Genomic DNA, 26,204 nt, shown 5'->3' with positions numbered 1-26,204 from the left:
CCAGCCACTGGCAAACGCATTAAAATATTAGAATGACATACATCGACAACAATATATATTAATTAAGGAATAAGACCGGGGCAGTAACAGACTGGGCAGATAGGTGTCTTGCACCTGAATTCAAGGCAATTAATTAAAAAAGATCCGGTACTGCCAGTGACACACCTCCATCCCTAAATATACATAAAAAAAAAAAACTAAAAAATATTGTCCTGTGACTTTGAGTGAGGTGAACACAATGGCCACTGATAGTAAATATAATTTCAAATTTATTGGGAATGTAGAAAAAACAACATATAAAATTGCATATACATATGCCAATGCAGATATTAATGTAGTACATAATAGTAGACATGCTGGTGAGTTACAGTAGTATTATTGCATAATCGATTTAAAGCATCTTTTTAACTCGACGCATTCAGCTCCTGGACCAGACTACTTTGCTGCCACCGTATGATAGTGTTGTTTCCGCCATCCCGGTTCAGCCGATATGTAAGTATGGTCTCTCCCCACTAGGGTTTTTTTTTATGAGTTTCTATACCTCATTGGCTACCATTATGTATACTTTCAAATTGACACTATATATATATATATATATATATATATATATATATATATATATATATATATATATATATATATATTTTAGACATGCTCATACGCATCTACTCCTGAAGAGTGGGCAATGAATCACGAAACACGTTGATTTAAAAAGATGCTTTCAATCCATTATGCAATAATACTACTACTATTATGTACTACATTAATGTCTGCATTGGCAAATGCATATGCAATTTTATATGTTGTCTTTTCTACATTCCCAATAAATTTGAAATTATATTTACTATCACTGGCCATTGTGTTCACCTCACTCAAAGTCCCAGGGCAATATTTTTTCAGGAACAACCCAAAATTTGCTTTTTTTTGTGGCAAAAATGCCACTATGGGCGCATAGCTGTACATCTTTTCTTGTAATTATTCTTCTCACTGGCAAATCAATTAGCATTTGGATGTAACACTTCTTCTCGCCACCGAATCGCAGCTAATCCAGCAAGCACTAATGAGCTCTCGGAAAAAGTGTTAAACTAATAAGGGGCTTGTCAAAACGAGGGAGCTGAGCAAAAAAGACTTGCAACGTCGCCCATCACATGGACCGCTCTTTACGCCCCTCTAATCCTGCTCGTCTGGACCGTAATTAATGACAGAATTAAACATTCATTATAGCTGATTGCAAGAAGTCAAGCGCTTTTGCCGAGCAGTGGGTTACATCCCTTGGTTGGGGAGGTAGATCGAGTGATACCAGGAGGTGTCAACACAAGACAGTTGAAGGAATATCAAAGCCAATGTGGGATTTATTGTAAATCATAATGACAGTTTGTCACGTTGTTGCCAGGAATCTGTTACTTTAATTTAATGTTATGTGAATATAGAACAATAATTCTCAGGTATGTCTACAAGCAACTGTTTACAGACTAGCAAGAATCGAGTACTGGATTTGTCAGCAGAGACACTTTCTTGGTACATTGGGTCTTGGTTCTGATGGGTGCAAGTCCTGAAGATCAGCTGGCGTTCATTCTCCTGTAAAGCATTCCTTACATTAACCACTTTACCACCGGAGGATTTTGCTGTCTTACGTCCAGGCCACTTTTTGCGATTCGGCACTGTGCGACTTTAACTGACAATTGCGCGGTCGTGCAAAGCCGTACCCAAACGAAATTTATGTCCTTTTTTTCCCACAAACAGAGCTTTCTTTTGGTGGTATTTGATCACCTGTGCGATTTTTACTTTTTGCGCTATAAACAAAAAAAGATCGAACATTTTGAAAAAATAACAATATTTTTCACATTTTGTTATATAAAATTCACCCCAAAAAAATGTAAAAAATCAAAATTTTTTATAATTTTTGGCCAATTTGTTTTCTGCTATTTTTTTTGCGGGACTGCGACATTGCGGTGGACAGATCGGACCCTTGACTGACATTTTTGGGGGACCAGTGACATTACTACAGTAATCAGTGCTATAAATATGCACTGTTACTGTAAAAATGACACTGGCAGGGAAGGGGTTAATTTTATTGGAGAGGGAGGGGTTAATGTATGCCTGGTGCTTACAGATCTGTGTGGGGGGAGGTGACTGAGTGACACAAGGACAGATCGCATGTTCAGCTATGCTGAACCCTGCAATCTGACCCTGCCTGTCACTTGGGAGATCCGCCCGCTTTGTTTACACAAGCGGGCGGATCTCCACACTAGATTCCTCGACGATCGGGGGAAGAGCGGCGGTGATCACCGCTGCTCGTCCCCTGGCCTGACTCCCGCTGTGACTGAAAACAGCGGGAGCGCGCCTCCGGCGGCGCGCGTGCGCCGCCCACAAGGGCCGGAGTCCAGCGACGTAGGTCTACGTCGCTGGATGATAACGAGCCACATTGCTGCAGTAGCAGCAATGTGAGCAGGGCTAAAGTGGTTAAAAAGTGTCCTCTAACCCATCATCAACTTATTCCTTAGTACTTAAATCTAAACATAATTGGAACTCAAAAAGAAAACATGGACTTTATAGGCACATTATTAAAATTTAACAATTTATTGGTCTACATTCAAAAGGTTTTGTATACAATACAATAATAGAAATGGTAGAAAAAAATCCTAAAAATATTTTTTGACGGAATGTGGATCCCCTAGAGCACATGTGTCAAACACAAGGCCCGCGGACCAAATCTGGTCCACCAGGTCATTTCATGTGGCCCTCACACCTCTCCTGTAACTGTGCCCCCACCTTGTCTCAGCAGTCAACAGCAGAGAGGGGGACAGAACTCCTCTGCCAGATCCTGCACCTCTCTGTACAGATGTAGCACCCCCTCATCCCTGGTCTGAGCTTTTGGCAGACTCTAGCAGCTGACTCCAGCCATCCTCTGGTCTTCCTCCAGACCCTGCACTTTCTGCTCCAGCTTCTTCCCGGCAGTAGCACAAGGGAGGTTAACTCTAATGTAAGGGAGGGTGGGGGACTCTTGACTTCTGATGGTGGGGAGCTCGAGTCTTGACATCTGATATAAGAGGGGGTAGGGTGCACTGGCCATTTAGTCTTACAGATACAGCCATCCTTTTGAGGGCAACCATAATGCTGATGTGGCCCACAATGAAATTTAGTCTGACACCCCTGCCCTTAGAGGATAGAACATCATATATAATGCTTGTTGCAGACATATAATACATCAGTATATGCTAATCCTCAAAATACTGGGTTGACACTTGTCTTCATTTGTTTTGCTCTACATGTTTGGTGACATTTAGTCGCTTCTTCAGGAGCTTTAGCAAATTTGCATAGTGGATGCTGTCAGTTCAGCGCTGACCCCGTGGCCAGATGGAAACCCCCCTCGAGCGGCCTCAAGAGGTCCATTTGTCAAAATGTGGGGACACGCAAATATTTGATATTATATTTTGGGGACTGTATGTCTCCGCTTGTATAAAAGGATTTGGTTTTCTTGAAAGCCACAATTCCTTAGATGGAAGTCTGTAACTTGTGCAAGTAGGGGACCTTTAGAGAAGGTGTGGGGTCCCAAAAATAGATAATTGTGCAGTAGATTTTATACTGGACTTGGGTCAACAAAGGAGCCTTTCAGGGGTATATATCCTAGCAGTCCCAATAGCCCCCAAAGCTAGGGAGAAGAGGGGGAGATATATTAGAGGAGACAGCCGTCTGGACTTAAATCTGAACGCCAGCCTTCCCTTCAGTCTTGCACAATTGTACAGGTTCCACTTCTGTTCTAAAATGACTTACTTTGATTTCAGTGCACACTCAGTGTGGTCGGACACTATGAGCATCTCACATTCTGCATTGGAAGCTTCAATAGGTCATCATCTAGCCCTTTCCTAGCCAGCCTTACTGTCAGAGTCCCTGGTTTTTGGTTATTTTAATCATGAAGGCCCAGCAACACATGTGGTTGATAAATAGGGTGGTCTGCGTGTGTAGTGCTCGGCACCAAATAGGCTGCTTATTTGTCACAGGTTCTTTTCCCACATATGCTCCCAGCAGCAAGGCACACAGCAGCATTCACTCCACTGGCTCAATGAAAAGTCTAGGGCAGGGGTGTCAAACTCAATTTAATCGCAAGCCGCATCAGTATTATGCTCGCCCTCAAAGGGCCGGTTATATCTGTAAGGTTAGATGTCCAGAGCACCCCACGCCCCCCTTACACCCTTACATGAGATGTCAAGAGCCCCCCCACCATCATAATTCAAGAGTCACCCACCCTTACTTACATAACAATGCAGCCCCTTACCTGGTGCTACTGCGGGTGGATCTGGGAAGAAGAAAGTGCAAGGCCTGGAGAAGAACCAGAGGAGGGCTGGAGTCCACTTACAGCTTCTGCTGAATGTTGAGACGGGGGGGGGCAGAGACAAGGTGGTGTTGTGGCTGCACAGAGAGGTGCAGGCTCTGTAGGAGGAGTTCTGCCATCCTCTCTGATTGCTGGGAAGGGGGGGGCAGCAAAGATGAGCCTTTCTGCAGCAGCACAGAGAAGCACAGGATCTGGCAAAGGAGTTATGTCCTCTGCTGCCGACTACTGAGACAAGGTGGGGGCAGAGACAAGGGGGGTGCCACAGCTGCAGGAGAGGTGTGAGGGCCACAGGAAATGGCCTGGGGGGCCGCATTTGGCCCGCGGCCCTTGTGTTTGACACCTGTGATCTAGGGGTTGCCTCTTTTTTTGTATTTTTTGATGAAGTCGGATAGGTCATGGGGAGCTGTGGGATACTCCAGAATATTGAACAGTAATACTAGGACACTCTTCTCTCTGCAGCTACTTCTTAGAACAGTCCCCTCAATAATAGCTCAGGAAATGGACAGCACTGGAACACCATAAGCAATGCTCCAGGGCAGTCAAGCCCTAGTATAGTGCACCAGAGGGTTAACGACAACCCATGCCAAGACAAGGTCATCTAGAGCCCAGGGAAAACGTATCAAACTGCACCCCCCTCCAAGATGTATGTACCTTTCCTAATGGATATACAGCTGTGACATGATCCAGCTTTTCCCGAGCCTGTCTGCAGGGAAATATAAGAAGGTGGAGCTTCTAGTCCTCTGCTGCTGGTCCCATGTTTAAAAAAAAAACAGCCTTTAGAATACAGAGTAAAAATATTTAATATCAATAAACTGTTTTAAAATGACACACAAATATATATTTAAAATCAAATCTTTATTATTTTGTGGCAATACCATAGTGTGGGCAGATTTCTGCCAGTCACAGGCTGTGTCACGCCCTTCCAGCCTGTGTCTTAGAATAAGAGGGAGGTGAAGGCTTCAGAAATCTACATGTAACATCCTGCCTCCATTGTGTTTAGCTGGTTGGTGGGCATGGGTGAGGAGGGATGGAGTGGGCTGTCATTTACCACTGTGTATACACCCACATGTGTGACTCTATAGTCACATGGGCTGCTCAGATGTGATAGGGAGGAAATGCTCAGCATAGAAACTCACTAAAAACTGAGCATGTGCAGAGCTGCCAACACTGCTCTGCAAAATCCCTAGCTGAATTGGGGACTTGGACAAAAAGGGGAGATAGAGAATGGCAGGATCAACCAGGTTTTATGCAGAATATAGAAAATGGCGCTCGCCGCCTAGCTGCAGGCACGTGACCGACGTGGCCCTATGTCGGTTCGCGCAGCAGGGCCAGCCTGCCGCAGTATATCTGCGGCGGGCGGTCCGAAATCGGTTAAGGAAAATACAATATAGCATAAACTACAAATATTATGCAATAATGTGTACAATGTAACAAATAAATAAAAACATACCAATACATAACCAAATAAAGTGCAATCATATAAAGTAACGTGCTATTAAACAAAATGACATGTGCTGTTCCAGTTCATCATTAAATCTTTCTGAAACTGTGCAAAAAATTTATGTAAATTCTTCTTCTGTTCTCCTAAATCACAAGTGTCCTGTGTAAAAATACAAATCACTAAAGTGACCAGAGCAGTAGGTAAGTCAACAAAATGTTCAAAGAAGGAGCAGAAGAAAAGTCCCATGCAAAACGTTCTGCTTCAGTCCACCACAAACAGGTTATCACCACCATCATATACTCCAAAAACTCACCAGGCAAATTTACTGGTATTTGTTAGTAATAGCAATTAGCAAATAGCGCATGAACTCAGAAAATGAACTCAATTGTACTCATGTTGTACTCCAAAAGCATCGCATGGCAGCATCAATTCACTTCCCATAGAGCCAGTTCACATCATTATTACCATGAAGGAAGTAAGGCAAAGGCCTTTGCAGTGTAAAACCGCCAATTTAATAATATAAAAGAAGTTGCACTAAACATTTATGTTATTAAGTGTCCCAATAGACACTGACATATCGCCAATCTCATAGCTGGCCGGTGTATTTTACATTACTGAGCCCCTTATCTGCATGGGCCAGTTGATGTAAAAGGTAACAATACACAGAGTGAATTTCTTTTCTCTAACCATGGGTTGCAGGACAGAAATTTGCTCTATTTTCTCCATCAACAAAAGACAGTGTTGATGAGGGAATCCCTGTTGCCTGGCCATTGTCTTCTCCTGGCAGGAGAAGACAGTGATTATCGCTAGCAGCCACTACTGATGATCACAAAAGAATCCGGCAGGCTGGTTGTACCCTAGTTGATTGATCAATCATTTTGGTACATTCAGCCTGCCCATTAATGGTTCGAATCTTGGCTGGTTCCTGCTAAACCGGCCAAAGTTTGAACTGTGTGTTGCCGGCCTTAGCCTTTAATTATAAGTCTTTTGATTAGGCAACAGTTTTCCACTTACTGGAGAACTTTGTAAAGCCTCGTACACACGCACCGATTGTTGGCCGTGAATTTTCGGCCAACGTCCGATTGGCCGATTGGCGGCTTGTTAGTATGATAAAGGAAAAGGAATTGGCAGCACTCCAGGTTGAGTCAAAATCCAGATTTATTGACTGGACATCCAAATATGACAATCGTGACAAGGTAGACGCGTTTCACACACTGACTGTGTGCTTAAGCATTACTAATGATTAAGCACACAGTCAGTGTGTGAAACGCGTCTACCTTGTCACGATTGTCATATTTGGATGTTCAGTCAATAAATCTGGATTTTGACTCAACCTGGAGTGCTGCCAATTCCTTTTCCTTTATCAAGTTTTCACGGAGGCGAGCCGGGGCATGCACCGGTGTGAGTCATCAGGCAATCACACCACCTTGAGCAGTGAGTTCTTGTCTTTTCAATCGTTAGTATGATGCTTCCAACAACCGACTGCGACTTTTCGGCCAAACAAAATCTGGTGTGCATGCTATAAAATTTTTGTTTGAAAAAAAATTTCTCACCCTTTCCCCTCCCCCATTCTCCCTTCCCTGTTCCTTTTTTCCTCTTTTTTCACATTGCTCTATGCCATGTATTTTTCAGTATTTTTACAAGATCCATATTTATGATCATGCTAGTGTTCCGTTATCCACATACATTTCTGTATGGGCACATTTCCACAAACTATTTTTTTGGGTATACTTTACATCATGGTTTATTCTCCTTTTAGGTGGATTACATGTGTCCGCATGGTTAATGTGTTGGGGATAGTTTCCTTGTAATGTATACATGGATGCACTAGTTCATGCATCCTTCTGTGGTGATAGTACACCATATGGAAGACACAATGATTTTAAGTACCTATTTTTGTATTTTTGTATATTCTTGTAGGAAGTGTATTCAGGTATGTGTGGGTGTATACCGACATACAGGTACATACTCATACTATACAAAGGTTCTTACATTTGTTATAGTCATTATTCTTTTCTGTTTGTTACGTTGTATGTATTTACATTTTTTCCAATGATTTTCATTGGTACTTTTTACACGTTTTTTTAAACGTTTTTCTATGTGATTGTCGGTCCAGGTCTTTGTGTGTATGGGTGAGTTCACGGTACACACGATGGGCTGGAACTTCAGCTTGATTTTTATATTTAAATCACCACTGAGATGCCCTTTGGGGCTGAGGCCAGGTGATTAATTGAGTTGTGCACAACTGCTGATTGTTACCGCCCCCGGTACACCTGTTTTCATTGGGGTGGTCTATTTAAGATCTATAGTCAGCTACAGTCATTGTAATGATTAAGCACAAGATGTATGTGTGAAACGCGTCTACGAGACTTTATGCTGGTGTCTTTGGTGTCATCACTTGCAACTTTTTGGAAATAAAGGTATTTGAAACCTATTGGAATCCCTGGATGTGCGGCTAATTCTTTTCCTACAAGTGTTCCCACGGAGGCGGGCCGGGGCCAGCACTCTATTGGATATCCTATCTCCTGGCAATCACCACACAATATACACCTGGAGCAGTGTCTTTCTTTTCTTCAATAAAATTTTTGTTGGCTTTCAACAGAACGGCCGATTGTTCTTCAGTCAGTACAGATTTCGGCAGACAAAAATGTGATGAGCAAGACATGGCATGCTCAGAGAAGAAAAAACACACGGAAAGTATGACATCACTTCTGAAGTTGGTTTTTGTTGGCCGATAAAATTCGTGTGCAGTCTAGAGCACATTTCAACCAACACAACAACACTGGACAAAAGACGGCCGATCGGTCGGCCAACAATCGGTGCGTGTGTACGAGGAGTAACAGCCAAAACGGATGTTTTCGACCCAGCAACGCAACCTCAGAGATCTCAGTCACTGAGACATAGGCCCCTTTCACACGGGCAGGGTGGCCCGACGGACTCTGTTTCGCTTAGCGGGGATCGATCCGCTGATCCCCGTTGAGCAGGCGGATGACCCCTCGATCTCTGCTTACTTTGCAGAGACAGAGCTGTCAGAGCTCGCTCTCCTCCATGGGAGATAGGATGAAAACGGACTGCCTGTCTGTTTTCATCTGATCTTATCCGATCCTCGAAAAGATGGAAAATAGGGTCTCCATCCATCCGGATTTCACCGACAGGATCAGATCGGATAGCAGCGGGTGTCAGTGGAGATGTCTCCGCTGACATCCGCTGCTCCATAGGGGTGCATGAAGCATTCGATCAGGTCCGCCTGAAAAACCGACAGTCGGATCTGATCGGAAAGCCCATGTGAAAGGGGCCTTATCCTGTAAGGAACTTGTGGTTTTGTGAGTTAACTCTCCAAAATCAACCAAAAAACAATAATATAATTTTTTTGGGTGGATTGACCCTTTACTGCGGCTTAGCGGCTGTGACAAGATCTCCCTTAACCACATTCTACAGCATAACACACCTTATGTGTGTGGCAAACAGTTAAGGAACATCAATAAATCTTCTTCCAAAACCACCCACTTCATCCACCAGCAGAACATTTCATCATCCTCGTCTAAGCATATTTTATTTACGCCAATGCTTTAATCCAATAAGAATGAGTGAATCGATGGGAAAACGAATTGATTTTCTGCCCAAGTAAATAAATTATGGGTGTCTTTTTAACGATAAATGAGAAAGTAATTTTAATCTAACTGGCTGGACGTGTCTTGGGCTTCTCGATCAACATCAGGCCTTGTCATCTGCCTCACAACAGTCTGTACAGAATTGGAGGATGGAAGGGCCTCAACACCACGGAGGATGTGGTCTGGTTCCTTTCTATAATTTTTCTACAAGGTAACCATGGCATTGCTCGTATTTCTCCTCCACAGTTTTAATAACTAGAACATACCTGCACATTTGTTAGCAATGTATACATTTAAATGCTAATCGAGCGTCGCAACAAGGAGAAGCTGCTATAAATTTCTCATTTTTTTATTTTTTTTTTTATCCTTGGCTTTTCATTCTTTATGTTAGACATTTCCTGAGTTGAATAACATCCAGGAACTTGTTTTTCTAATTAGGTATAAATATCTGCCCCGAGAGAAAGCAGCACATCTAATTTCCGACTTCCTTCTAGTGTTTTCAGAATTAATGCCTCGACTCCTACACCTGCATTTATGACTGAAATATATTTTTTCTTTTCAGGGAAAAAAAATGTGCTTTATAACCCACAGGCTCCTTGCTCCAGAACCTAGGGCAGTGGAAAGACTAATATTTTCCCTGTCAAGGGGAAGGAAGGGGATTTGCGGCCTCCTCAAAGTTTTAAAGGAGAACTTTACTCTAAACTAGTCCTTTAGCTTTGGGTTGAGAATAATTAGGACTCCTATTTCTCTTACGTCCTCTGACAGTCGCCGCCCCTCATATAGTCTTTACCAATAGGTATTGACCTCTTATCTTCAGGAGCAAGCTAGGCCTAGCTTGCTCCTGAGGATAAGAGGTCAATACCCATTGGTAAAGACTATATGAGGGGCGGCGACTGTCAGAGGACTCAGAGAAAGGAATTTTACCGTAAGATTTTACAAAAATGCAGTTTTCTCTGAGTCCTCTGACAGTCGCCGCCCCTCATATAGTCTTCACCAATGGGTATTGACCTCTTATCCTCAGGAGCAAGCTAGGCCTAGCTTTCTCCTGAGGATGAGGTCAATACCCATTGGTGAAGACTATATGAGGGGCGGCGACTGTCAGAGGACTCAGAGAAAGGAATTTTACCGTAAGATTTTACAAAAATTCAGTTTTCTCTTACGTCCTCTGACAGTCGCCGCCCCTCATATAGTCTTTACCAATGGGTATTGACCTCTTATCCTCAGGAGCAAGCTAGGCCAGAGAAAGGAATTTTACGGTAAGATTTTACAAAAATTCAGTTTTCTCTTATGTCCTCTGACAGTCGCCGCCCCTCATATAGTCTTCACCGATGGGTATTGACCTCTTATCCTCAGGAGCAAGCTAGGCCTAGCTTGCTCCTGAGGATAAGAGGTCAATACCCATTGGTGAAGACAATATGAGGGGCGGCGACTGTCAGAGGACTCAGAGAAAGGAATTTTATGGTAAGATTTTACAAAAATTCAGTTTTGGAGCTATACCTATTTCTGAGGGCCCATTGTAAAACCCCAGCAATGACATTCTCCTATTTTCTCCTTTTCGGTCTGCTGGGTTTGTTACACTTGCTTCAAAATGTGGCATTGGAAAAAAAAAAATGTGCCATTGGATATGCTTTTTTTTTTAAAGTGCTCTGAATGCCAATCAAAGCACCTCTCACTAGATAAAATAGTAAGCTTATAGTCCTGTTTACACATTGTGTTTGCTTTGCTTCAAAAATCATACCCCATGTTGCTTTCTTGGTGCTTCAAAGTATCTCCAAAGATTCCATAGAAGTCTATGACAAAGTTCGCTAACAACACCTAAAGTTTTTGAGGGGCTTTTATTCAGAATTAGCTTTACTTTGTTTTGAAGGTATTGCAAATATAAGATATCCCAGGAGGCACTGGGAAATCAATAAGCTAACCAGAAAGACGTCATGAGCAGTCACTTCCAATTCATGTGATTCATGTGGTGTGCGGTAGGAAGGTGAGCGGGGGCCTGGACTGGAGCGGAGCAACTAGCAGAAGGCAAACATGGTGCGCAACATGCGAACGCTATAGCAGCAGGTGAGCGGGGACCAGAGAGAGAATTGAGCATCAGAGGATCAGCAGAGCTTGGGGACCAGAGCAGGAGAAACTAGTAGATGTCACACGTGGTGAGCAGCGTGGGAGTAACATCACGTCACACGTGGTAAGCAGCGTGGTATAACATCCCGGGGACGGCAGGAGGTGGAGAAACAGCAAACCAGAGGATTAGCAGAGCTGGGGGTACTACTAAGAGGGGGGATCAGCAGAGCTGGGGGTATTACTGAGCAGAGGGGCCTGCTGAATGAGGGTACTAATAAGCTGGGGATCTGCTGGACAGGGGTACTAATGAGCTGGGGATATGCTGGGCAGGGGTACTAATGAGCTGGGGATCTGCTGAACATGGGTACTAATAAACTGGGGATCTCCGGTACAAGAGTACTAATAAGCTGGAGATCTGCTGAACGAGGGTACTAATAAGCTGGGACTTGCTGAACAGGAACACTAATGAGCTGAGGATCTACTAAGTGGGGGTGCTACTGATCCAGGGTTCTACTGGGCCCCTTTAAAACCAACAGAAAACCAACACACACAGGGCATTTGCCAAGCTTCATTAAAGCTTCAAAAAAGCATAAAAAAATCATAAAAAGAAAACACATTGAAGCAGTAGGCGCTTTAATGTGGGTTAAAGTTGAAGCAAGCATAAATTAGCCCATTAAGTGGTTGTAAACCTCAAAAATGAACAAAGCATATCCTTCTATGGTGTGTACTTGCCTGTATCCAAACCACTTAGTGTGGCTTCTGTTGACTCTCCCCTTCCTCAGCAATCTGCAGTCACCCTGACAGTCTATGCCAACACCAGTAATTCCCAGGAGACAGCCCTTCCCCCCCCCCCCAACATACAGGAGGTGATTGGCAGATTGCCAGTCTCAGCTGTGCACATTTCGCAGTGAGGCTGTGTAAAGGGGTGTGCCCATTCCCATCATTTAGGTCTCAAATTACACTCATCTCCCTGCTCTATGCTGTGCAGTGTGTGTTGTCAGAACCCTGACCCCTGCCTTTTGGAGCTAAGGAATGCTGATTAAATTCTATACTTTATCAGCAGCCCACTCTCCTCTACAGCTGTTCAAACAGGCACAACTTATGTAGGAGGATTTTCTTTTCGTCTTTTTGCTTAACCTGAAGCCAGTCATTTCACCGGGTATATGTGAGGGTTTACAGCCACTTTAACCACTTGCCGACCAGTCACATTGACTGTACTGCGGCAAAGTGGTTTGTTATCGTCCAGCGACATAGACCTACGTCGCTGGACTCCTCCCCCTGTAGGCGGCGCTCGCGCACTGCCGAAGGCGCGCTCCCGCTGTTTTCAATCACAGCGGGAGTCGGGCCAGGGGAGGAGCGGCGCTCTTCCCCGATCGTTGGGGAATCTAGTTTGGAGATCCGCCCACTTGTGTAAACAGAGTGGGCGGATCTCCTCAGTGACAAGGAGTGACAGAATGCAGGGTTCAGCATAGCTGAACATGCGATCTGTCCCTGTGTCACTCAGTCACCTCCCCCCACACACGTTAGTAAGCACCAGGCATACATTAACCCCTCCCTCTCCAATAAAATTAACCCCTTCCCTGCCAGTGTCATTTTTACAGTAACAGTGCATATGTATAGCACTGATTACTGCAGTAATGTCACTGGTACCCCCAAAAGTGTCAAAAATGTCAGTCAAGGGTCCGATCTGTCCGCCGCAATGTCGCAGTCCCGCAAAAAAAATCGCAGCTCGCCGCCATTACGCATTAAAAAAAAAAAACACCAAAAATGACAGAAATCTTTCCCTTAGTTAGTAAACGCAATAAATTTTGTGCAAACCAATCAAAATACACTTATTGTGATTTTTTTTTTCCCAAACATAGGTAGCAGAAAACAAATTGGCCAAAAATTTAAACAAATTTAGATTTTTACATTTTTTGGGGGGGAATTTCATATAAAAAAATGTTAAAAATATTGTTATTTTTTCAAAATAAACGCTCTTTTTTTTGTTTATAGCGCAAAAAGTAAAAATCGCACAGGTGATCAAATACCACCAAAAGAAAGCTCTGTTTGTGGGAAAAAAAGGACATAAATTTGGTTTGGGTATGGCGTCGCACGACCGCGCAATTGTCAGTTAAAGTTGCACAGCGCCGAAACGCAAAAAGTGGCCTGGACGTAAGACAGAAAAATCCTCCGGTGGTAAAGTGGTTAAATTAACCATTGAGGCTCGGTTCACATATATGCGATGCGGGAAGGCTGCGAATTCGCAGCCTGTTCCCGCATCGCACACGCACCCCCGGCAGTTCACACTGCCATATGCGATACGCTGGGGGTGTCAATGTAATCTTAACGACACCCCCAGTTTGATCGCATATCGCAGTGCGATCGTGCAGTTCGCACAGGAGCGGATCGCACAAGTGTGAACCGCTGTGCGATCCGATCCTGATGCGGCTGCAAAAATGCCTCCTGTGCGTGTTTGCTGCGGGTGCGATGCGAATTTAGCCATACAAACTGTATGGCTAAACTCGCACCGCACAGCTGATCGCATGTAATGTCGGAGCAGTGCGCTCCGACATTACATGCGAACCCCGCACACGCACAAGTGTGAACCGGGGCTGAAAGTTATAGGTTATACATGTTTAATAAGTGAAAAACACCTGTCTGTCCTGCCAGAAATCCAGTGTGCTTGTGACTTTCTGTACACTCTCTGCTTTACTAAAATCTCAAGCAGTGTTATAAACCCTACCCAGTTCACCTTTATGGGTTACAGAACACACCCTACAATTTTTTACAGATAAGGAACAGGGGAGCTGTTCTGTAGTCTAAATTGGGAGCAAGTGATAACCCTGTCCCTCAATAGAAACAGTGGGGTTCATTTACTAAAGGCAAATAGGCTGTTCACTTTGCAAAAGAAATTGTTCCAGGGCTTTTAGTGAATGCGGTGAAATTTTACTTTGCAAAGAATACCCAAAAATTTGCAAGGATATTTTTAAAAAATGCAGCTTCAGTTAAAGTTCTAAAAGCATCAACAAGCCTGAAATATCGGTCATCTGATATCTGAATTTACAATATGGGGTGACAATCTGGGTATCTTCTGAAACATTGTTAAATTTCCAACTTTTAAGGAGAAGCATAGCGCAATGGTCAGTCTACACATGCTTCAACACCAATGGGCAGGAATATGGGAAACAAATGTTAAAATACAAGTATGTTCACTCACCTTTCTCTTGTTGGTGGGGCTCACATAGAGGTAGCTGAGAACAGTCTTCAGCCCCACCTTCTCATTGAACTTTTCATAGGTTGTCCCGTAATCTGTTGACCTGCAGAAACGAAAAACATATTTTGGTGCCTTTTTATATTTAAAAAATCGAACCAAAATCAAATCCAAATAGTAATAGTTTATTATGATATATGTTGACATCAACAGCACAAATTTGACAAACTTTCGGTATCATGCAATAGAGTCCTTCTTCTTAAAGCGGTCCTAACATCAGATATACACTGTATTGTCAAAAGTATTGGGACACCTGCCTTTACACACACATGAACTTGACTGTAATCCCACCCTTTGACCATTCTTCCAAGCACTGTTGTGGATGAGAAGGCCTGGCTTGCAGTCTCCGCTCTAATTCGTTCCAACGATGTTCTATCGGGTTGAGATCAGGACTCTGCGCAGGCCAGTCAAGTTCCTCCACCCCAAACTTGCTCATCCATGTCTTTATGGACCTTGCTTTGTGCACTGGTGTGCAGTCATGTTGGAACAGGAAATTGGCCATCCCAAAACTGTTCCCACAAAGTTGGGAGCATGAAATTATCTAAAATGTCTTGGTATGCTGATGCCTTAGGAGTTTCCTTCACTGGAACTAAGGGGCCAAGCCCAACCCCTGAAAAACAACACCACACCATACCACCCCCCCCCCCCCTCCACCAAATATTTTGGACCAGTGCACAAAGCAAGGTCCATAAAGACATAGATGAGCGAGTTTGGGGTGGAGGAATTTGACTGGCCTGCACTAAGTCCTAACCTCAACCCGATAGGACACATTTGGGATGATAAGTTAGAACAGAGACTGCGAGTCAGGCCTTCTAGTCCAACATCAGTGCCTGAGCTCACAAATGCGCTTCTAGAAGAAGAAACATTCCCATACACACTCCTAAACCTTGTGGACAGCCTTCCCAGAAGAGTTTAAGCTGTTATAGCTGCAAAGGGGGAGAGAAGGGGCAACTCAATATTGTAACCCTACGGACTAAGACTGAGATGCCATTAAATTTCATGTCTGTGTAAAGGTAGGCGCCCCAATACTTTTATAATATGGCGTATTTGATGATGAATTCAGCATGCTTAGTATTGTGTAAGTGTAACACCATTGCATGTGTATTTAATTTCAAAGTTATGGTTTCCAGCCAGCAAGCCATGTGTTTCCATGGTGTGAGGGGCCAGCCACCAGCAGCATAGAAGTGAACAACGCTAATCAAGGGCAGACAGTATTAAGGGCTGCACCAGCATTCAGAAGTTTGCCTACCTCCCCATTTGCCCCATCTCCCACCCACTGGCATGCTGTCACAGCCATACTGTTGTGAAGACCACAAGGTAGGACCCTAATGAGAAGGAAGAGGTTGAGGACTCTGATGTGAAAGGAAGGGGAGATGGGCTTAGGAATCTGATGTGGGGAAGGGGTGGGGGGGGGGCTGAAAACTATGATGTGAAAGAGGGTCTGAGGACTCTGATATGAAAAGAGCAGGGGGTAATGACTTAAAGACTCTAATATAAAGGGGAAAGGGGGGCTGAGTACTCTATTGCAAAGAGGTGGGACTTCAAATGTAATGGAGGACTCTGATCTGACCCCGCTTTAGACTGGGGTGCCTCAAGATTATGCATATTTTAAAGGGTGCTGTGACTCAAAAAAGGTTGAGAAATGCTGCTTGAGAAAAAAAATGAATCCAAGGAGTGAATCACTCGAGTTTTCTCCTCTTCCTTTCACTCTTTGCTCTGTATAGCTCTCTACAGAGGAGAGGAGAGGAAATGGAGAGAGGAGAGGAAATGGAGAGAGGAGAGGAGAGGAAATGGAGAGAGGAGAGGAGAGGAAATGGAGAGAGGAGAGTAGAGGAGAGAAGAGGAAATGGAGAGAGGAGAGGAGAGGAAATGGAGAGAGAAGAGGAGAGGAGAGGAAACGGAGAGAGGAGAGGAGAGGAAATGGAGAGAGGAGAGGAGAGGAGAGGAGAGGAAATGGAGAGAGGAGAGGAGAGGAAATGGAGAGAGGAGAGGAGAGGAGATGAAATGGAGAGAGGAGAGGAGAGGAGAGGAAATGGAGAGAGGAGAGGAGAGGAAATGGAGAGAGGAGATGAAATGGAGAGAGGAGAGGAGAGGAAATGGAGAGAGGAGAGGAGAGGAAATGGAGAGAGGAGAGGAGAGGAGAGGAAATGGAGAGAGGAGAGGAGAGGAAATGGAGAAAGAAGAGGAGAGGAGAGCAAATGGAGAGAGGAGAGGAAATGGAAAGAGTAGAGGAGAGGAGAGGAAATGGAGAGAGGAGAGGAGAGGATAGGAAATGGAGAGAGGAGAGGAGAGGAGAGGAAATGGAGAGGGGAGGAAATGGAAAGAGTAGAGGAGAGGAGAGGAGAGGAAATGGAGAGAGGAGAGGATAGGAAATGGAGAGAGGAGAGGAGAGGAGAGCAAATGGAGAGGGGAGGGGAGAGGAGAGGAGAGGTGAGGAAATGGAGAAAGGAGAGGAAATGGAGAGAGGAGAGGAGAGGAAATGGAGAGAGGAGTGGAGAGGAAACACGATTGGATGATAGAAGTCAGCATAGCTTCCCCTTATTTACTAAGCAAAGTTACATTCCATTACAAAGTCAATATGCTCCACTCCTTTAGTAAATGAAAATTCCTCGCCTTTCTTGCAGTTCAAATAAGGACGACACAATAAGGAGTTAAAGTCTTTGTGTCTGAAGTTGTAATACTCCCAATGCACAGAGGAGATCTCTTTTTATAGAAGACTTTCTTATCTGATGCTTTCCTGTTTAGAGAAATTAATCGCCTCTTAGGTGTGAGTTCAATTTGGTCCTATGGGGGCCCGAAACATTAATAGCAAAGCGATGGTCTGACTTCTGTGCGATAAGAAGACATTGAAATGCCATGAACAGCCCTCAGAGTGCTCGCTTATCTGATCCACTTGGCTTCCAGGAAGACATCTTGGGCTTTCCATATCAAAGGCATTTGTTATGCGTTGCAGACGCGCTAATGTTTTTTTCAGACAGATTAGGTTCTCGAGAGCCATCTACGTGGTGCTGGGAGGAGAATAGGGTATTCATTTACTTCTATAGTTTTATTCTATTATACGTTACAAAAGCGGTAATCTTTTCGGGGGTTTTGCTATACTTCCTGCCTCAGAATGCAACTGGAAATTTCTCAAAAGTGAAGAGATGTCAGATATTTGACAACTGTCACCGGGACAAGAACCAACCCAAATAGGTATCAGACAGCAATGAAAACCCAAATTAAAGAATAGCCAGTAAATCCAAAAAAGCTGCATGTACATTCGTTCTGTCTGAATAGGGGCAAAATCAAATTTATTTTAGGCTATTTTCTCTCCAGGTCAAATATTCTCCATTCATACAGAATAGAGTGAATGAGGGAAATATCACAATATAGCCAAAAGATGTAGCCGGCAGTCAAATATGTTTTTTTATCAGCTCTCTCTAGTGGTCATAATGTGCTATTTTCCTTATTCACTCTATTTTGTATGAATAAGGAAGATTCAACCTAGAGAGAAAAGTGCCTAACAATCGATTTTACCCCTATTTGCACAGAATAAATGTACAAGCAATTTTTAGGACAAATAGTTCTGCAATTTTTAAAAAAATATATTAAAAACAAGTAGCTTATACATTGCAAATCTATGAGGAAGCCACACTGCCTTGTCAAAGCCCCTCTGTGTAATGTGGTCCCTAACTCTAAAATACCCAGAGCTTCCATCCAGGGAGTCGGGACATGTGTCCAATTGGATGTATCCAAATCTCCGAATGAAATAGAAAGGAAAGCCTTTGAAATTTGTTGAAAATCATTTTGTTTTTACGTATTCTAATGAATCCCAAATTTTCAAAATGTTTTGAATTGAGATTGGTGGAAAAATTATCAACCAATTTGAATTCTGTGCGAAGAATAGCTGGTTGTTAAGCCAGCCCCTGTGTCCTTAACAATTAATGACCCATCAGCTGTCAGTAGACTTCCCCGCTGAGAGCTGAAATGTAAAAAAGAATGCCAGCAATAGTCAGAAAAAAATTACTATTTACCCCACACCCATTCACATGGGGGGCCAGGATCTTGGGGACGTCTTGTTAAAGGGGGCTTTTAGAGTCTGCTAAACCCCCCATCCGCAAACCCCCATAACTACAGCCCAGGGTTGTGGGGAAGAAGCCCTTGTCCCCAACATGGGGAAAAGGTGCTTTGGGGGCGGGGGGGGAGTCAAAGCACCCCCCCACCCCATGTTGGGGGCATGTGGCCTGGTATGGTTAAGGAGGGGGGGGGGGGTCGCTCGCTCATCCCCTTCCTTTACTGGCCTCCTGAGCTGCATGCTGGAATAAGGGTCTGGTATGAATTTTATGTATAGCACCGATTACTGTAGTAATGTCACTGGTACCCCCAAAAGTGTCAAAAATGTCAGTCAAGGGTCCCATCTATCCGCCGCAATGTCGTAGCCCCGCAAAAAAAATCGCAGATCGCCGCCATTACTCGTTAAAAAAATAAAAATTACAAAAATCTTTCCCTTAGTTAGTAAACGCAATAACTTTTGCGCAAACCAATCAAAATACCCTTATTGCGATTTTTTTTACCAAAAATATGTAGCAGAAAACAAATTGGCCTAAAATGTTAAAAAATTTTGATTTTTACATTTTTTTGGGGGGGAATTTCATATAAAAAAATTTGAAAAATATTGTTATTTTTTCAAAATTCTCACTCTTTTTTTGTTTATAGCGCAAAAAGTAAAAATCGCACAGGTGATCAAATACCACCAAAAGAAAGCTCTATTTGTGGGGGAAAAAGGACGTCAATTTCATTTGGGTACAGTGTCGAACAACCACGCAATTGTCCGTTAAAATCACACAGTGCCGAATCGCAAAATAGGCTCTGGTCTTTGAGCAGCCTAATCTTCCGGGGCTTAAGTGGTTAAGGACGGGGCAGCTGGCTTCCTGGTCTGGTTTAACAACCAGCTATTCTTCACACAGATTTCGAATTGGTCGATAATTTGGAATTTGTTAGAAAATGAATAAAGGAAATGAAATTAAACAAAACTAAACAAATTCTGAAACGAATCAACTAAACAAAATTAGTAAAACAACAAATCTATCCAAAAATTTTTCCATTCTGCACATGTTTTGGGGTTCTAAGTAATTTTGCATTTAGTAATAGAAAAAATATTTTACCCTTTCCTCACTCTCACTCTAACTATGTGTATACAGTATATACTGTGGTTGATTCACTAAAACTGGAGAGCGCAAAATCTGGTGTAGCTTTGTTTAGAAACCAATCAGCTTCCAGGTTTTTTTGGCAAAGCTTAATTGAACAAGCTGAAGTTGGAAGCTGAACAGCTGCACTGATATATACACTATATATATTAACCACTTGCCGACCACCCGCCAGCTTTTTACTGTGGCAGGGCGGCTCGGCTGCATACAGTCACGTAGTACTACATACAAAAAAAGGAGATACAAAAAAAGAGAAAATAACTGCGCTACAGGTGAATAACAAATTATAGCAGCAACTTCAAGTGTGACCACACCCTAAAAATAATACATAAAAATAAGTCGCGCTAAATGATGTGAACAAATCAATGTCCAAAATAAATCAAGTCCTAGTGTAAAAGTAGATTAATCCCAAAATGGTGTGACTAGTGTGATCCGCACTCTAGGAATCCAAAATCCCTTGGGTAATGCGCTTACCAGACAAACAATCAGTGATTGCAGAAATAAATCGCAAAGTGGACTTGATTGTAGAAACACGTGTGTTGAACTCCCAAGAAATGATGTCATAGGGTCATGGAAAAAAGAAGAAACGCCATAGCATAATACCATAACAATATGTGTTGTTCCTTAAACACCCTAAGAGTGCACCACATACGAGGTGTATGTATCCGTCACCAGTTGTGAAACTGCTTACCAGAAGTATACTTGTATACAGGCATAAATCACACTCCCCAAATTAGTGAACAAAGAAGACAATTAAGGAAAAAAGTGGGAGGAAACTACCACCGATTTCTGAGCCGCTTACCAGATTGAGGATGGACAAGGCAGATAGAGAAAAAAATACCAAACACACCAGGACCACCAACACTGACAATTTGGGCCCCTTACCGGACTAAGATAGTGATTGCTCAAAATATGAAATCAGACCAGATCCAATCCACCAACATTCACCGCCGATATCAGGTAATCTCACATAGCAGGGTCAAATTGGATGATGATCCCAACAGATGAGCCAATGTGCCCAGCAGATGGGCAAATGCCAATCCCAAATGTTAAGAAAAAGCGCCAATAGTGTGATAACGTAACCACTATTTTATTATAAAAAAGAGATACACTTACATTTCGTTAAAATCATAGAGCATGTAAAGCCGCCGGCCGGACGGCAAGGCACATCCGCTCGCTTGGAACGCTTCCAGGGATGACGTCAGCACGCCGTGACCTAACGACGTTTCGCCCTAGAAGACGTTTTCAAAGGTGAAAATATGGCGTGTTTTTTTTTTCAAAATTGTCGCTCCTTTTTTGTTTATAGCGCAAAATCTAAAAACCACAGAGGTGATCAAATACAACCAAAATAAAGCTCTATTTGTGGGGGGAAAAAAGCACATCAAGTTTATTTAGGTACAGCGTCGCACAACCGCGCAATTATCCGTTAAAATAACGCAGTGCCGAATCCCAAAAAATGGCCTGGTTATTAAGGGGGCAAATCCTTCCAGGGCTGAAGTGGTTAATATATATTATATATATAAAAAATTGCTTATTTACAGATAGGGATAGCAGAAGCAGTGGTTCCATTTTCACCACCTTTACTATCGACTCTAATACCCAAGCTCACTCTGTATCTAGTACAGCACTAAAACATTCCCTTCTCCCATCAAGTGTCTATTAACTTGAAGTTGCGCTCTTTTTCGCTGCTCTCTGGACTAACTAAATGAATTTAAGAAAATTGTTCAAATGAAACATATGGAGAGATATAGGCAAGCCTATAAAATATTCATAAGGATTTTATTTCCAGTGAGAAAAAAGGGAATGGGGTGGGGGAAGTAAATTTGTCATCTGTCAGCAAAAGTAATAATATAGGCAGATATTGTCTTAAAAAAAATAGTATATAAAATAAAAACACAGCTTGAAATGATTTCATTTTGACAAAGTGTACAACTATTTGACAAGGAATAATTCAAAAACAATCATCCAGCCTCAATAAAATCTTGGAAACCCGAGTCGAGAGAATTCTGTTTGCAAGCACCAGGAATTGAGAGATCGGCACATTCCAAGTTGTGGTCTCCTGGTGATGGCATCTAAATAATGCAGATTATCAAGTAATGAATTTATTTCTGCACCCCTTTATCTCCCCTTCATTTTTTGTGGACTGCTCATACTATATAGACCTGAACGCGATGACGTTGTTGAGTGATGGAAGAAGTCTTTGTAGTCACCTTGTTTAGAAATGTTGTCTATGTAACAGCTTCCTCCTGGGTGGCAGCTTGAATCTTCAGACAGGTTTGGAAGGGCTTACCGGCCCTTTTGGAGTCAATGTCCCATTGGGGAGATTTCCTTTTACTTTCTGTTCCTGAGAAACAACAGGAAGCAAGAGGAAGTCTCTTCAAATTGAGAGGAAATCCATTTTTAGTTGTCTTAGGTGTCATACATATTCCCTCTGGCATCCAATGGTGGGTCTCTTCTCTGTTGGCACTTTTTTGGTTTCAACTGTGCACCCGTGACTTCAGTGCAGAGCATTCTGTGTGTTCCAGTGACCCTATGTCATCCCCCTGAGAGAATCCTATGTGTGAGCCTAGTGTGCTCCTGTGTGCCCTGTGACTCCAGAGTATCAGAGTATTCTTTCACCGGAGTGCGCTCCTGAAAGACCCATGAAGTCAGAAAACCGGAGGATCCTGTGACCCTAGTGCACTCTTGTGTGCTTCAAGACCACAGAGCAACATATGTAATTCTGTGACCTCAATGTGTTCCCATGTGGCCCACAACCCCAGAGCATCAAAGTATCCTGAGACCACTAAGCATCCTGTGTCATCCAGTGACCCAGTGTATTCCTGTATGCCCATGAACCCTGAGATTTCAATGTCATCCTACGACCCCAGTGTGTTCTTGTGTGTTCCATGGCCCCAACGCATTATACTGTATGTCATCCTTTGATCCCATTGTGTTCCTGTGTACCCTATGACCCCTTAGCATCCCATGTAATTTTATGACTTTAGTGTGTTCCTGTGTTTCCTATGACCCCTGAGCATCCAATGTCATCCTGTGACGCCAGTGTGCTCCTGACCCCATGACCTTTGAGCATCCTATGTCATCAAGTGACTCCAGGGTGTTCCTGTGCATTTCATGATGCCCCAGAGTACCATACATCATCATGTGATCCCAGAGGACCCATTGCTCCTGTGCACCCTGTGACCGCAGAGAATCTTGTGACCCAAGCACACACCTGTGCACCCAATGACCCCAGAGTGAGCATGCTATGTCATCCTCTGACCCTAGTGTGCTCTTGTACACCCCATGACCTTAAAGCATCAGAGTATCCTGTGACTCCAGTGCACTCCCGGGCACTCCATGACCCGAGAGCATCCTATGAACCCAGTGCACTCCTGTGTACCCTGTGACCCCAGAGCATTTTATTCTGTGACCCCAGTGTGTTCCTGTGCATCCCATGACCCCAGAGCATCTTATGTCATTTTTTGACAACAGTGTGTTCCTGTGCTCCCCATGACCCAAGAGCATCCTATGACACCCTGTGACCCAAGCACACTCCTTTGCACCCCATGACTAAGAAGCATCAGTGCATCCTTTGTCATCTAGTAACCCCAGTATGCCATGTAACTCCATTGGGCCCAGAGCATTGTGTGTCATTTAGTGACTCCTAGTGCATCTTAGGCACCTCTATGACATCTGTGTCGCCAGCCAGTCTCTGCTATGATCCATCGTTGTCATTGTGTGGTCTGCTATGCTCACCATCAGTACCCATTGATGCCTCTCAACTCTCATGTATGCTCCTGCAATCACCCAGACTGCCTTTCTGTAGTAGATACAACCCCCTGTCTGTGACATCAGGTATCCCAGTTGAATGATTTTCTTTCACCTCCTTTACTGGTGACGACTATGACATTTTAGATTTTCCATCATTTTGTGACCCAGTGACAATAGTTACCATGAAAAATACAAAAAGTAAATATTACTAGATGGGACAGCAATAAAAACCTGGCAGGGGTACTAACTCTTCCCCCACTTTATATAAAATGTTGTGGCTAGTAATACACTTTTCTGGAATTAAAATAAATTAACAATCATCATTCTAACTATATGTTTATTAAAAGAGAAATATTTTTTTTTTTAACATTCATACTTACCTAGGTTGATGCAGCATCGGACTGATGCTGCATCCGTCCCCCGTCATCTCTAAAACTGAGAACCAAGCGATCAAACATGGCCACTCGGTTCTCAGGACTCCATGAGCAGAAATCTGGTGAATTTCAGTCACCGACTCTCAGCTCTACCCCCCCAGGCTCAATGGAGTGCTGGGCTGGAGACAGGGCCGGCGCTACCAGTAAGGCGACTAAGGCAGCTGCCTAGGGCGCAGCTTAACAGGGGGCGCCGCCATTCTGCACCCCGAATCAGTAGTGGACCGGCCGGTGTGGCACTCCTCATGCTGTGCCGCCTGAGCGCTACAGCAAGCGAGCCCCAGGCAGCACACACCACTTGTCTAGAGCGCACATTAGAATAGTCGGGGGCCGGGGCGCCAGAAGTGCCCTCCATAGAATCCTGGGGATCCAGCTCGGCGCTCACTGCCCTCCGGTCTCCGCCCCTCCAGCTGATTTCTGCTTGAAGAAGATCAGGAGCCGATCTCCAATCACACTCAGGGAGCTGGGCTTGTGCCTCTCCAGACGCCCCCCCCCCTCTGCTCCGTGTTCAACTTCTGGCAGAAGCAGATTGCTGGACACCGGACAGTCTCCCATCCCCCATCACATGCCGAGGACAGCATGCAAGGTGAGATGATGTGTGTCCCGTCCTCTCCCACCCCTCACACAGACAACACAGTACACTCCCCCACCCGGACACTGGCCTCACTCTTCATACATGGGGGGCTGCATTGTATGATATTGGGGGGGGGGGCTGTATTGTATGATATGGAGGGGGCTGCCTGCATTGTATCATGGGGGGGGGGGCTGTATTGTATGATATAGAGGGGGCTGCCTGCATTGTATCATGGAGGGGGGGGGCTGTATTGTATGATATGGAGGGGGCTGCCTGCATTGTATCATGGGGGGGGCTGTATTGTATGATATGGAGGGGGCTGCCTGCATTGTATCATGGAGGGGGGGGGGGCTGTATTGTATGATATGGAGGGGGCTGCCTGCATTGTATCATGGGGGGGGGCTGTATTGTATGATATAGAGGGGGCTGCCTGCATTGTATCATGGAGGGGGGGGGCTGTATTGTATGATATGGAGGGGGCTGCCTGCATTGTATCATGGGGGGGGGCTGTATTGTATGATATAGAGGGGGCTGCCTGCATTGTATCATGGAGGGGGGGGGCTGTATTGTATGATATGGAGGGGGCTGCCTGCATTGTATCATGGGGGGGGGGGCTGTATTGTATGATATAGAGGGGGCTGCCTGCATTGTATCATGGAGGGGGGGGCTGTATTGTATGATATGGAGGGGGCTGCCTGCATTGTATCATGGGGGGGGGGGGGCTGTATTGTATGATATGGAGGGGGCTGCCTGCATTGTATCATGGGGGGGGGCTGTATTGTATGATATAAAGGGGGCTGCCTGCATTGTATCATGGAGGGGGGGGGCTGTATTGTATGATATGGAGGGGGCTGCCTGCATTGTATCATGGGGGGGGGGGCTGTATTGTATGATATAGAGGGGGCTGCCTGCATTGTATCATGGGGGGGCTGTATTGTATGATATGGAGGGGCTGCCTGCATTGTATCATGGGGGGGGGGGCTGTATTGTATGATATAGAGGGGGCTGCCTGCATTGTATCATGGGGGGGCTGTATTGTATGATATGGAGGGGGCTGCCTGCATTGTATCATGGGGGGGGGCTGTATTGTATGATATAAAGGGGGCTGCCTGCATTGTATCATGGAGGGGGGGGGCTGTATTGTATGATATGGAGGGGGCTGCCTGCATTGTATCATGGGGGGGGGGGCTGTATTGTATGATATAGAGGGGGCTGCCTGCATTGTATCATGGGGGGGCTGTATTGTATGATATGGAGGGGCTGCCTGCATTGTATCATGGGGGGGGGGGCTGTATTGTATGATATAGAGGGGGCTGCCTGCATTGTATCATGGGGGGGCTGTATTGTATGATATGGAGGGGGCTGCCTGCATTGTATCATGGGGGGGGGGCTGTATTGTATGATATAGAGGGGGCTGCCTGCATTGTATCATGGGGGGGCTGTATTGTATGATATGGAGGGGGCTGCCTGCATTGTATCATGGGGGGGGGGCTGTATTGTATGATATAGAGGGGGCTGCCTGCATTGTATCATGGGGGGGGGGCTGTATTGTATGATATGG

At 44.3% G+C, this 26,204-nt stretch overlaps 1 protein-coding gene across 1 annotated transcript in view; it reads right to left on the bottom strand.

Annotated features, from left to right (window-relative positions):
* The window catches only part of SORCS3 (sortilin related VPS10 domain containing receptor 3), a 1,013,788-nt gene that overhangs the window by 680,279 nt on the left and 307,305 nt on the right, over nucleotides 1-26,204 (bottom strand). The window contains exon 3 of the mRNA XM_082267888.1: nucleotides 14,646-14,745. Coding sequence (XP_082124014.1) covers nucleotides 14,646-14,745 — 100 coding nt within the window. The remainder of the gene's footprint in view (nucleotides 1-14,645; nucleotides 14,746-26,204) is intronic.

Source organism: Pelophylax lessonae, assembly GCF_965119305.1.
Source record: "Pelophylax lessonae genome assembly, chromosome: 9".
Taxonomy (NCBI): Eukaryota; Metazoa; Chordata; class Amphibia; order Anura; family Ranidae; genus Pelophylax; species Pelophylax lessonae.
Note: the sequence above shows the minus strand (reverse complement) of the source record. Positions and strands in the feature narration are given on the sequence as shown.